This window comes from Chaetodon auriga, chromosome 14 (assembly GCF_051107435.1).
Source record: "Chaetodon auriga isolate fChaAug3 chromosome 14, fChaAug3.hap1, whole genome shotgun sequence".
Lineage (NCBI taxonomy): Eukaryota > Metazoa > Chordata > Actinopteri > Chaetodontiformes > Chaetodontidae > Chaetodon > Chaetodon auriga.
Genome location: NC_135087.1, coordinates 16,046,885 through 16,061,066, shown reverse-complemented (window position 1 = coordinate 16,061,066; position 14,182 = coordinate 16,046,885). Strand labels below are relative to the sequence as shown.

General features: G+C 43.3%; 1 protein-coding gene across 5 annotated transcripts in view; it reads left to right on the top strand.

The window, feature by feature from the left end:
* The first annotated feature begins 1,862 nt into the window (after positions 1–1,862).
* Positions 1,863–14,182, top strand: part of ldlrap1b (low density lipoprotein receptor adaptor protein 1b) — a 31,405-nt gene continuing 19,085 nt past the window's right edge. For 4 of the 5 annotated variants that reach the window (XM_076749431.1, XM_076749428.1, XM_076749430.1 and 1 more), the window contains exon 1: positions 1,863–2,187. In XM_076749431.1, the coding sequence (XP_076605546.1) occupies positions 2,103–2,187 (85 nt within the window). In that variant the 5' untranslated portion in view covers positions 1,863–2,102. Of the gene's footprint in view, positions 2,188–3,524; positions 3,581–14,182 lie in introns of those variants that run through there. The other variant, XM_076749432.1, reaches the window with a different exon arrangement.

The following is a 14,182-nucleotide window of genomic DNA, read 5'->3' as shown; positions in this document are numbered from 1 at the left end:
CTATGAGGCCGCTTGCCTGTGTTTTGTCCTATAAATAAATCATGTGTGTTTTGGCTTTTATACTCACCTTCAGACTGAAGAATCATCTGTTGAATGTTGGGCAACCCGCTCACGTACCCCCACTTCCTTGTGTGCAGTTGAACCTTTCTTTTCGTTCCCAGCAGAAACTCATTGATTTTTCCTCCCAAGCACACCTACTGTTACTATTACTCATGCTGCTGCTTTAAAAGTCAAAGATATGTCTTGCATGCCTCAGTAAGTGGCAGATTTACTCACAGACGGTGCACTCCTTTGTCTAAAGTCATTCAGTGGAGCGTGGTTGTAGCTGCCAACAAAGAAACAGTGATTTAAAAGGAACACACCTGCCTGAGTACAGAGGGATGGTTTAGTTTTCAGTGCTACACTGATGAGGTGATCATTCTCCCTTGGAGTCTTTTTTTTCCATCCAAAGTAAACTCTCTCTCTGCTAACTGAGCTTCAGACTGAAGGGGATGGTGTTGCCTAATGTGTCCTTGGGGAGGTATCAGCCTGTTGCACTGCTGTATCAAAACTTGTGATCTCAATGGAATCTGGTTCTGCAAGATTTTTTTTGAAACGCCATTCTTCTGAGTGACTCACTTGGTGGGTGATGACACAACTCAGTGAAACATACTTGGAGGATGATTTTCACTTAACAAAAACCCTTAATGTCATCTCCATAACTTTGCCTAAAACAGTCTACAATCATTAACATTACAATATAAATGAGCATGCAATCAAAGAACTAAAATAAGTAAATAACTAAATAAAACTCAAGTTACTATGTGCTATGGACATATTTTGGTTAGCATCAAACGGTATTAATGATCAACTAAGCATAAGAAGAAATATATTATTCAGGATATGATGGTGCCAATGTCACTAAACATAATTTGTAATGTTTCCTTGCACATCTAAAAGTCTCAACACTCTCCTGAAAATGTGACTTTTTATAGTCCTATCAAAGAAATAGTCAGAAACAGTCTTTCAACTGTCACAGTTGTTGTTAGTTGATCATATCTCATCCTTTTAGCCATTAAACAAGTATTTTTCATCGTGCACAAAAGAGGTCAATATGACTGCAAGGTTTCCTTCTCAGGCTTGTTACATGAGGCATCTTTGTCTACAGTCTAGATCTCATTAACTTCATTTTTTTTTTTTTTTTTTTTCATCAGCAGACCCCCTTTCCTCCAGATGCCCAGCAGGGACTCAGTGGTGTTCAATTTTGAACAATGACTTACTGTTATACTTCATCTTTTCCAGGAGAGAACCCTTACAGCCTTCCTGCCCTGCAGCTGTTCACTTATATGATGGGCCACCAGAGCACAAGGGCAGAATATGGACATATACAGCATACACTGGAGGGAATAGGATGCGCTTTAGTAGAAGTAATATTATATTAAGTGAATATATGGGGAAAAAAACAGACACTGACAGGACAATAATAGTAATAGGTCTGTCCGTGTTTAGTCAGCTGTCATAAGATTTTGCAACAGTATGATGATCAGACTTCAGTGACTGTGATGCATAGTAAGAATTTGACTGCTTTCTGCTGCTCCATCAACTTGAAAGCGTGAGTCAACCGAATTGAAGTAGTTCCACTCTCCGCCCTATTTCTGGTCATGACATTACCGACATTCCCACTGAATAGACGATGAATTTAGAAGCTCGGTAAAGAAGAAGCCATGAATTAAACATGAGCGGTCTAACCACAGCCCGTGATGTGACTACCAAAGCATTTGTCACAAAAGACACTGGGTGGGTGTAAAAGTGTACCGTGTTATCAGCAGGAACAACAGCAGCACCGCCCGCCCGGGATGTGCCGCTGCTGCTGCAACAACCTCACTCGCGTGATTCCACAAACGGGCGTCACGCGTATTATCCGGTTCATTTACATACATAACGCCGCCCAGGGGGACGAACATGATAATCTGCCATCGATTGAAAGCTAACCGTGCGGAGGGGAGGAAAAAACAGCTGAAAAAAAGTTTGGACGTGAGAGGGCTGCTCTGAACCAAGAGAAGTGTTTCGACAGAAGGGAAGAGGCGCTTATCGGGCTCTTTGCCCCACTTTTGGATTACGATATGGACGCTTTGAAATCCGCTGGAAGGGCAATTATACGGAGCCCCAGCATCGCCAAACAGTCGTGGGGTGCGGGCAGACATAAAAGTAAGTGTTCAGTTGTTCAACACATTATCACGACGGCGTTAGCTGGTGCTAATTTGACTAAACCAAGGCTAACTTGGCTAAACCAAGCTAGCCCTGACATGGAGCTAACATTATAACCGGCGTGTACTTAACGTAAGCGTTACTTTACAACTCGTCTGTGGACGTCAGCTCACGTTACAGTTTATGGGGTCAGTGTGGGGGATGTTTCATAAACCTGGTAACTCTCAAAACCAAGAGTTTGACATAAGAGCGAGCGTTTAAAGTCGGAAATGTTTTGTTGTGCTTCTGAACTTGACGCTCGCAGTGACAGCAGCGCTCCGCCGCCCGTCAACAGACTCCTTGCTGAGGCTTTTGTAGCAACTTCAGCTCCGAAACTGCTTCTAGCAAAGTCGCATGAGTTGCTCGTTTTCAGCCGCTCGGACCGAAAGCGAGCGCGTGTCACCGCAAAAGTTTGAGAGTCCTGTGAAACCGCGTTGTTGTGCGCCACGTCACTGTGGCACGGCTCACAAATGCACGACAGGGGCTTCGCGGGGAGCTAATATGATGCGATGTGGACTGTGGAGAGGGGCAGGGGAGTCACGGGAGGGAGAAGGCAAGAAGAGACGAGTGGACGTCTCCTGGCAAGGCTGCACGAGCCTAGCAACGCACTGTTGCTAGGCGATACACCATGTGAAACAAAAAAAAGAGAGAGAGAGAGAGAGGCTGTATAAGGAGTGGTTGCAGAGTCTAAATCTTAAAGGGGACTGTAGTTGATCCCAATGCCAAGCTCATATTAGGGGGTTAGTTATCATGAAAGCCACCTGGGTTTTTAGTTTGGATGTCCGTTTGATGCCTGGCCTCAGCTGCTGCTTTGCACCCTCCAGTGTGAACAATCAGACAGCTGGCCGTGATCACTCTGACGATGCTAGCGTGGCTTTCACATGCAGGCTGAGTCGCCTCGACCCTTTCATGTTTGCTTCCACAAAGGGGCAGTGCCCCCCGCTCCCATGCATGTCCCCTCTTTTTTTTTATTTCATAGATAATAGAACGGTTGGCAGCAAGATGCGACACGTGCCAGACAATGCAATCGATGCTTTGTTTTGGTCCACTCCTCTCCGAGGGGGTGGGGTTGATGCACAATCAGCACGATGCCTCCATATCTGACCAGGCAGTGGTCACAGAGCGCTGACAACCAATCAGTCCCTAATGCTGGTAGTTCAGGCTGATAGTGAAGCTTTGCCATGACTTCACATACAATCCGTGCAAAAGTCACATCCTCCCCTCTCTCTGCTGCTGCCACGGACAAGACAGCCAAGCAGAGAAGGTGGTCCCGTCAGTACTTTTTATACCCATCAGATCATTTCTTCACCCTCATTGTTTGTCAATCGGAGCTTCCTGTTTCGTCTGTGATCAGGTACAGAACTGTTCATCATCCTGTTTTTTTCCCCCCGTCTGCTGTTATAATTATAGGCTTAACTGTGTTTCAGAAGGCGCCAGTGAACTGCAGAGTCATGAATAAGAAGGCAACTTGTTTCATCATGTAGTGGCAGTAAGCTTCTGCTTCAAGGTGGACCCTGACTTATTTTTTTTGCATGAGATGTATCCAGACACTGCAGAAATTTAGAGTGCAGAACAAAAAAAAAAAAGTAATTTCTTTCAATGTTGTGCCTTCTGGCCTGGGTTGTATTATCTTAAAAAATACAATATTTCTAGATTTAGACAGGCCCATAATCTGAGGCCAAATTCTGCCACATGTCTCTAGTAAGAAGTCTCTTCCTCCTCTGTCTAGGCTTGGCCCTGTCAAAGCTGCCTTTTCACTTTGTTGGCATCTCTCAGCACTGCATTCCTTCTTTCCTGTTGTCAGTGTCAAATTGTAACAGGTTTCAGTCTTGGTTTCATAAAACCGCCCCGTGTCTCTTTAATGATCACTGCAAGTCAACATTGAAAGTAGGCTGACATTTGCCCTGCTTTTGCAGCTTTTGCAGCCTTGTGCCTCTGCACGGGCAAGACTGTCAGCTGTGTCATTTCCTGCGTGGTTTTAAACAGCTTGATTGCTTGTTGGCAGTCTGTGAGACTGATGAAATGTTGATCTGCACTGCCCTAACATTACAGCCAAATAGTTCACAATTTGAAGCGGGTGGGGGGGGGGGGGGGGGGGGGGGGGGTTGGCTTGTAACATTAACCATCCTTTTAGGCCACGAAGGCCCTGATTTTTTTCTTAACCAGTCTGAGAAGTGTGGGATGCAGAAAATCTCACTCTGCATTGAAAAGAGACAGTGCTTTCCTATGTTCCTGATCAAGGACCTGACTTCTGTGGGATTGTCAATACTGAAGCATATCAGGTTGTCAGTTGACACATTTGGACCACATCTTATTTTTAAGACCTAGATGTGTGAGCCAGTGTCGCTGACACTGGAGATGGTAGGTGGTGCAGCCGCTGGTGAATTTGCATTTTGCACAAAATTCAGACAGTGTCACTGCAGTGACAGCAGTTAGATTTGTGTTAAAGAATTCATATTTAGCCTTAATTTAAATGGTTAATGACAGACACAGTAGGTCTTAATTATTGTACTAAAGTACCGTTTATTTTGAAGAAGTAACTGTTTTGTGCATCAGCCAATCCCCCCTCCACCTCTGGCCCCTGTGCTATGTCCCCTACACAAAGTCATCCAAAGGGGGCTGCCAGGCTGTAATGGAGATTGCTTCCTACAGGATTCCTTTATAGAGTTGTAAAGTCCTCACTGATTTATAGCCCTGTGAGATCTACTGTATCTGTAAGCTGCTTCTGTATATGGAGTTAGTGTATAGAGTCACAAGTGATTGTGTTTGTGGGCAACACTGCACAGTCATGCATTGTCACTGTTTTTAAGAGGATGATTTCTGGTCTTGCGAGGAAATCAGTGTTTTACATTGTCTTATCAAAATAGGATACTTAAACATCAGAATTGTTACCATTACACTGGTAAATGGCACAGGCTAAGTTGAGCACTGAATTGCAATATGATGAATTTGTGAAGCAAAAGCCAATCTATTTGCATCTGTTATTCACTGTGCTATATTGCACTGTCGCCTGTGATTAGAAAAATGGACATCTGTTCCCTTGTGTTATTATTTCAGATTAAACACTATTTCCTTTTCTTTGCAAACTGCAAGATTAGCTCCAAAATACATAAAAAAAAACCCCCACAGAAAATACAGAAGCAAAATTAGACAACCAACCATCCACTAATATTGTTATTTTTTTTTTCTTATCCGAGGAAATAGAACATCTTCTCTGTCCCCCACTTTGTCACAGTAGGGACTACTTTGAAAGACTATGCCATTTTGTGAAGCCAGAAGGGAACCTTGGGCAGGATGCACAGAAGCTAACCAGTTCACCTTCCTGGTGAGAAATAATTGATGTAATCTCCTTCAGCCATATGTGTAGACATATGGTCAGTGTGTTAGTTCTTTCACTTCATGGTCAGTAGGAGAACGTGTGACTAAACAAATGCCATCTGAGACTTATACAGCAAGGGGGAAGCCTACAAATCCCAATTAAGTATATTTAGACAGCTATCTGAGCCTGGAAGCAGTTGCACTGTTAGTGACTCAGTGTCCCCAACAATTACAACTCCTTCCCGTTTTATTTAATCTGTTCTGAGCAAGTTAGTTAATAATGCTAGATTCAACTGCAGGCATGATAAGAGCATTGCTCTACAGCTCCTAAAGCATGAAAAAGATGTTTCTGTGCACCCCATTGTAATAGCCTCCCTTTTCTCTAACTTGTCAGTCAAGCTATGAAGGTTTATGGATGTCCTCTGGGTGTTTAGTCAGTAGACAAGAGTGAAACTCAGGCAGCAGATGAAGCACCCTGTTCTCTCCAGTCTGGTGAGCATGTAATTCAGGAAAGGCTTGCTCTTTTTTAGCCTCCCCCCCAAACCGATGCTTGTTCCAAAACTCGTCTTTTCTTTTTTCTTCAAGGTCCCAATACACCTGTGAGCAATTGCCTGGAGAAGATACCTGTAGTGCAAGTGGTAATGAAACCTGAAACCTCATGAAACCTCTCATGACACACCCTTTATCCTAAAGTTGTCTTGTATATGAAGACCATAGGAATTTAGGACTGGTTGGTCTTTCTCCATCTGTGCCAACATTCCAAGTTGACATGTCTCTGCAAAGAAGCACATGCACATATTTGGAAGGATGCAGTGAAGAGAGTTGCAGAGGAGCTGACAAGCACAATTCCAAAATCTCAGGGACACATTGTGCAAATCTGTGGTCCTGTGTGTCAAAAACTGGTTGAACAGGAAAGAGTTTCATCAGCCCTTGGAGCAATATGTGGCGAAATTGAGTCAAACAGGAAAAAACCCCAAAAACAAATAAACAAAGGAATGGTTTGTTTTAATGCTTGTTCTTCATTTTATGCCAGTTTTAGAGGTCCTTGTGGTTCCTCTCACTTCCTAGTAACTGACACCTGACCCTCGAGTCAGGCCGGATCCAAGTTATGTTTAGTTTAATTGGGTCCTGGTAGGGTCTCATTGCATTGTGCGTCAGTTATCTGACAGTCTAAACCCCTGAAATATTCAGTTTACTTGTCAGTTTGACAGAGAAAAGCAGCAAATCCCTGACATTTGAGAAGCTGGAACCTGACAGCGTTTTGCATTTTATTTTGCATTTTGTACATCGGTTGTTGGTTGTCTGTCTCTATTTCGGTCTTTTTTTGGTCAGCCACATTTTGTATAGGGTCTAATTGTCGTCGGTTTTATTTTGGACTGGTTCTAACTGTCCTTGGTTTTGTTGAGATCAGGATAGATTTTCCACACAGTGTGTTTTCGGATCAGGTCCAGGGTTTTAGACCTGTGAAGATATCTGGCATATACGATCCTGCCAGTTTAGATGATTTGCATATTCTGTCTATTCATAGACTTAATGATGCACCCAGTCCTCTTTATAAAAATGGCATCCTTAGTTGTCATAATAATTTGAGTCTCAATAGAAACTAGCTCCTCCTGCCTCGCAAGGCTGTGCACAGGGTGCTTTAAGGATCAGTTTCATAACCCTGTTTCTTGTTGAGAGTACATTCTGGCCTCAGCTGGTCATCAGCTGTAATCCCTGACTGGCATGACCACTCATTTCTCCTCCCTCTCCCTCTCCTCACTTTCCTTCTTTGAGTGGATTTTACCACTACTGAAAGACACGTGTCTCACTGTTAGACTTAAACCGTAAGACTCTTATCCTTACAAATCCTTTCCTTCACCCAACTGAAATTGTTTTGGATGGTCATCAAATTAAATACTGATAGCTACACAGTCACGCACCACTTCATTTGTATTATTGGGAGCACTCCAACACGTACATTTAAGAATATCATAAGTCTGCTGGTGTAGAGGATGAAATTAAAGGAGCAGTCTAGTGTCCAAGGACAAAGACAAAAAGGTCACGTGCTACTGGCCATAACGGGTCCCCCACTGACTGTTCATCTTGCTTACTTCGTATCGATTGCTCCTTTAGTGAACTGGCCTGTAGTTTTTGTATCTCATGCTGTTGGTGTATTTGTGTACACGGACACTTTGAGCTGGGTTTCCAATGATATGTAAAACATTTCCTGTATCCTTTTCCCCTAAAGCTGAAGTTAAGAGGGGAACAATAGTATTGGATCAGCCCTTTGTGCCAGACAGGGACAGACAGTGACAATCGCCCCATGTGTAGTAACACACATTCCCCTTTGAATAACACTCAGCCTTTCTTTTCTTAACAATACTCTATCTCAGCCTTGTCCTGTAATGGCTGTGTTTCTTTTCAAGACGTGATGATGATGGTGGTCATCTCTGACCTGCACTGAAATGAACGGCCCGAACAGAACATGCTGTATCAGGTTACATCCACACAGTGCATAACATGCTTACACGAGACTCGACCACAGAAGATAGTCTGCAATAGAGATGTAGGACTTTACTTTTTTTTCTGGCATAGTTAGAGGTTGTCTCTCTCAGCAAGCTGTGTGCTGTGTTTCTGTGTATCCCTCCAGGCATCTTTCCTCATCTGAGTCGGCAGTTTCTAAATTAGCCCAAAGTGTCCTGATTGGAATCTAATAATGCTGGAATAGGTCTTTTCTGCATGTATCTTGCCATTGAGAGATAAGAGGTTGTCTCCTCACAGGCCTAGGTCAGCAGACAACACATAGGCAAACTTAAATCTTTTACGCACTGCCTTTGTTTTCAAAGGTTGTTTGGGATTTATCTTAAAGCACAAGGGTGGTGATATTCTATGTTTTTCTTGTCAACAAATAGCATGAAAAGAGCTAAAAAAAAACAAACAGAGGATTGACCCCAATGAGTACTCTGTGTGTATCCAAAGCCTGATAAGTCGTATTACTCTGTGCCATAGATTTTCACTGTTGTCCAAACACAGTTCAGTGAGCCTCACCCTTGCTCTGGATGACATGTTCCGTCATTACGATGAGCATGGGATCTTTGGAGTCCATTCCAAATACACTGTCGTGCTGCTGGATATACTATACACAATACATGACAGGCATGTCTTTGACTGCCAGTTTGTTTGGGTTGAGAATTGCCCCTGTCTTGCACATGGACACACCAAGTGTCCCTGGTGACGAGATAGTGTTACCTCTGTCCACAGTTTAACACTGATCCTCTGAGAGGACCACATGAAAGGCAGCCAAAGTGCACACCTTTTCCCAGTGTCCCAGGGTGACGCACATCTCCGGCACAGCAAAAAATTTAGACCCTGTTATCTGCCCAGTTTCGGTGCTTGTTTTGCTGTTTGGCAGCCAGAGTGTTTTAGAGCAGCGAAGTCCCGGTAGAGAATGGAGATTTATTCATTTCCCACCCTGTTCAGGGGAAGGTATGCAGGTGCGCAGGCGTGTGTCCAGCCAGACCAAAAACAATGAGTCATTCACAGTTTTGGTATCCAGAGGGCTCAGATGAATGCGCTGGGATTCTCTCCTCTCACTCATTCACCGACGCCAATGCGACACCATGCGGACAGCTCTCAGCGCTCAGAAGCTCCTTTCAAATCTCAACAAAGGGGAAACTGTTGATGCAGCAGGCTTGACTTGTGAAGCCTGCTGGAGCTGTGGAGTGCTGCTGTTGCTTTGACTGTTGACCCTAAAGTCTTTAGTTGTGCTTGTATGTTAAACCAAGCTGTGCTGTGTTGTTGCTCGTCCCCCTCCTCTTCCTTAGAATCCAAAAATAATCATTCATAACTGTGGATATGTAACTGCTGTAACCCAGGGTTTCAACACTGCAATGGCTTACTCATGTACTCACAGCTTTACTGGCATAATCTGGTATCACTTGTAGAATGATGTCAATAACAAGGATGTAAAAGGATTTTCCTGGATGCTGCTAGAACATTAACTCCTACTGAGTGATCTGATAAAAATTGTGCAAAGTTGCAGTAGCTCTGACTCAGCGGCACCTAGTCATGTCACCTGCTCGGCTTTGTCACCTTCAATGTGGTTTCGGTCAAGAAATGTGTCACTGACTGTGAGGAAGAGAGGGCATTTTCATTTTGAATTCATCTCTGTCTGTCCTCAACTGTTGGTCAATCAAAGCTTATGTTCAGCGGGGCTTTTTCATCCATTTTCAAACAAACACTATTAATGTTGGCTGGAAGCAAACTATATCACAGTGATAGGACGACTAAGTTGTCAGCATGGCGTTGTGGTGGCATTTGTGTTTTTACGCCTGTGCCGGTGCATGCACGTCTCCCTCTTTGTCAGCAGAGTATTAATTCATTATTTAGCCTGCACTGCTTTTGCTGTTTCCACTGTGATTAAACTGTTGCATCTTCCTGATTGTTTGTTAGATTTGTTGTACGCATGTGAATTTGTGGTGGGAATTTTGTTTCTCTTTAATCTGCTTGTTTTTAATTTATGAATGTCTTGTTGCCTCCACCCATCGTGTCTCCCTCTTTCTACCTCTGACTGTCTGACCTTCTGTCATCTTCCCTTCTTAAAGCAGAGGCAAGGCCAGGAAGAGCAAATCTTCTCTCCTCATTACTGCCTCTATCGCTTTTTGTTGACAGGGAAAGCAATAGTGACTCTCTCTGACCCTCTTGTTCAAATCGCCTGCTTCATTTCCTCTCTGTTGTCTTTGACCAAAACACCCACCACATCCACCACCCCTTCTCGTGCTCCACCGCTGCACAGGCTCAATCCTCAAATCCCTTTGATTATAATTCCCGAGACCTCTGTGCCATCTTGCCTCTCCAGATCTCTTGTTGCATCAAAAGGGCCGACTGCCTCTGTAGTTTTAGCTTCATTAAAACTTCATGAAAAATCCTGGCTTATGCATAGAGTCAGATGATCGAATCGTAAAGAAGAGACCAAGACCTTTCCTAGTGTGTTTTCCTCCACAACAGTCTTGTGTAACCACTGCAGGAGTTGGATGACCACAGCCTGGCCTGATGCTGCCTCCAACAACAGACAGACTCTGCGTCTGGGTTTATGCTCACAGTTCATTGAACCCCACAGCTCTGATAACCTCCTTGAATTCTGCAAATGTTGGCTATTGTTTTGGATAATGGTGTTCATTTCAGTGTCAGAGAAAAGTCTGGTAAAGCAGAGGTAATTGGAAAAAGGTGGTATGATATGGCGTAGGCCCAGACTTGAACAATTCTTTTAGTTTTCCTGAATTTTTCTTTTTATGTGCAAACTGCTTTTCTTGAAATTCTAATTACATTGGAATTCATTGAAAAACCACATGTTTTAGGAACTTGAAATATGTGTTAAACACATTCTCACAGTGTCATGCAGCCTAAAATACAACCAGACACATTCTTTGTGAAGAAACCTTGTTCCTTTAATGACATCTGTGTCATTTACAGGAACATTTAGTCCAGAGGTCTGATGTTCATGTATTCTTAAACCTGTCTGCTTTTTACACTCTACTCAGTTGACAGTGTGATATGGAGATCTTAAAGGTTGGTAGACTTGTACTACAGTTCAGATGAGGTGAACTGCAGAGTGAGGAAGTAGCCTCTTGTTTTCTTTGTTCCTCTCATCGTCCCCTGGCCGAGCCTTGCTGCTGGGGTGTTGAGACTTGTCTTAGGCGGGAGGAGACAGAGGGGATGGAGGCAGGTTTCCATCTGACTGCAAGAGTGGACTTCATAGTGGCTGTGTGATTACAGGCCGATTACGCTTCAATGAGTGGCTGCCAGTGGGTTTTGTTTGTTTGTTTTAGGGCTGTGAGTACAGTAAAGTGCTACTCTGACTAATCATGATCACACCACTACACATGAAATGTGTATGGATAGCTAATTCGGTGTTAATTCAGATCCTGTCAGCAGACACGCTTGTTATTCTCACTGTAATGTATATTTACGATATACAAAATATAATATCTTAAACTACATGAACACTGTTACTGTTTTTATTTTTATTTTTATGTATTTGTACTTTCTATTGAATGATTGGAATGATGTGTACATACAGCGACAAATGTTATATTTGAACTCTGAGACCAAAATGAACTTGCAAAACTTATCACATGTGGCAAATGTTGGAAACACTACCAGGACAATGGTACCACCAGTAAATACCAAATTGTTTGCTGAGATAAGATCCATCTCCTGGTCTGATGCTCTGCCACACCATGGATTTTGCAATACTGTCAATACCCTGATAAGTTTGAGCAAAAACATGCAGATAGAGGGCTACGGATGCACTCAGAACTGGAGTTACATCCACTAACTACTGTTTTCTTCGCTATAATGCCAACGCCAGCAACATGAAGATGTGGAAGGTAACATTACATTCAACGCAAGCCAATCTTTCTTTCGGTAGCTGCAAGAACCAACATGAAATCTAAACTAAAAACCCAGCGAATTAACTTGATTAGCACGTTCTGTGGCTAATGTGTCTAGTAGCATCTATTGTAGACCCACATGCTGGAACAATGTTGCCATATTTAATGTTGATGGACAGACAGGAGAAACTGTGTGAACGTTAAGCCTCATTTGAAGCCAATTAAATACCAGAACAGGAGGCTGCATGTGGAAAACTGTTTTTCACATTGCTTTTTGTGCAGTCTCACATAGCCAGACCAAACTTTGTCTCCATGCTTCATACCACAATGCAAACTCATTTATTTTTGTACTGTCACTGTAAAAAACACACACAAAAATATAAATTTTAGGTCATATGATCTATATTGCCCACCGCTATTGTTAGTATTTTTTCATGAAAAAACCCAACAACAGAGCAAATGAGATGTCACTTTTCGGTATGAGGGCTTTCATTTTTCTTTCATCACTGAGAAGAGTCTCATCTGGGAGTTAATCCAATGTTGACAGATGCTGAGAGTTCTTATCTTTCAATCCACCATCATTTTGTGGTCAACCAGCAGATATTTGTTTTGTTTCTGTTCGCTGAGTCTTTGTCCATAGCACGTATTTCCCTTGTCAGGCCTGACCATCTGTGTTGTAGTGTGGTTGAATTTTATGGTTTGTGTGTTTGAAGAGGTGGTCAGCTGGGCAGCTATAAAATGTTTTCCAGTGAATCTAGGTGCAGGCAACTGGCACAGTGTTGATTTTCAGAGCAGGAGCCAGAATGAAAAACTGAATGAACCCCGCTGGTTCATTATACACATTATTCTTTAAAAATGATTGGTTAAACACACCCTTGCATATCTTTCACTCACTGGTGTTGGCAGCAGCTGCAGCCCGCTACCTGCCTCTCCAGTCCCATCCCTTTCCACTCAGCAAACATCACTGTTCCATTGCCTGCTCTCTCTGGCTCATTTACAGGCAGTGTCACCCAGGCAAGCAGCGCTCACTGACCAGCCAGAGATCCAGCATAGCCAAGAATCCTTTGAAGTTTGCTCTAATCAGCACCGCAGCTGCAGAGAGCTGCTGTGGAGGGGGGCTGCTGCCGGTGGGGGTGTTGGTTGGGGGGTTGGTTGTGTAAATGCAAATGTGACCAATATGAAAATGGATTATTCTTCCGTACAAAGCAGCACTCCGGGGATGTGTACCAGTCTAAAAATAGCTATGAACTAAAGCTATTTTTGCTCATTTTAAATGCCAGTGTGTCAGTGTTTGATGACAGCTGTTGTTTCATTGGTCACTAAAACTGCTACCGTGAGGTTGCAGATGTTTTTTTTTTTTCTTATATTTTTTTCACAATACTCATCTCCTCATCTATTTTAGGCAGACTGGGCTAAAGATTTCCCATCATGTGCATAGTCTAATCTTAGAGTAGCTTCCTTGGGACCCCCTTAGGATGGGGGGGATTCCCAAGACTCTGCGGTCAGGGTGAGCTGTTGGTCAGCCCTAGAGACCTGCCTCCTGCAAGCATTAGTATGGGCAGTTGAAGTGTTCAGGCTTACCTCTGATATCTCCACTGGACCAGCACAAACCTGCTGCTGCTGCAGTTGCAGCTGTGTGTATTACGTGAATGACACCTCTCCTAAGCCTTGAATCACTCAGAGCATTTTCAAAGTACGTCTGACAGATTGTTGAAATTCAGTGAAGCAGACCTGTCAGCAGTGTTGCCTTTTGTAAACACTGAAAATCTCTGGACTCAGGTTCACTGTTGCTTTGCCACTAACGCAAGCAAGTACTACAGGTTAGAAATGTCATGCTAGATGACATTAAGCCTGCATTATCCCCATCATATTTGTGCATCTGTCTGCAAGTCTCCTAAGTGGCTACACCTTGTAATGGACATTTATCGTCCACTTGGTAGATTGATTTAGATCATGAATAGGAGCTAATGATTCCTCGCTGCAGATCATATTACAGTCAGGGTGCTTCTTGTCAAAGCACTAATGTAAGTACATGATCAGCTGAGGAGGAGAGCCTGATCTGTTCTCCACACTTAGGAGCTCAAAGACCTTGACCTTAGAGAGGGTGTTCACTGTCAGACTCACCCATTAAGTACGGGTTTGGTTAGAGCTACATTTAGACCATTTTTAACCCTTCTCCATAACCACTCACAGTTGCCTTGGTTTGGCTGGAGATGAAAGGAATATTATAGGCTGGCCTCTGCTGCCTTTTCCAAGTGGTTTAT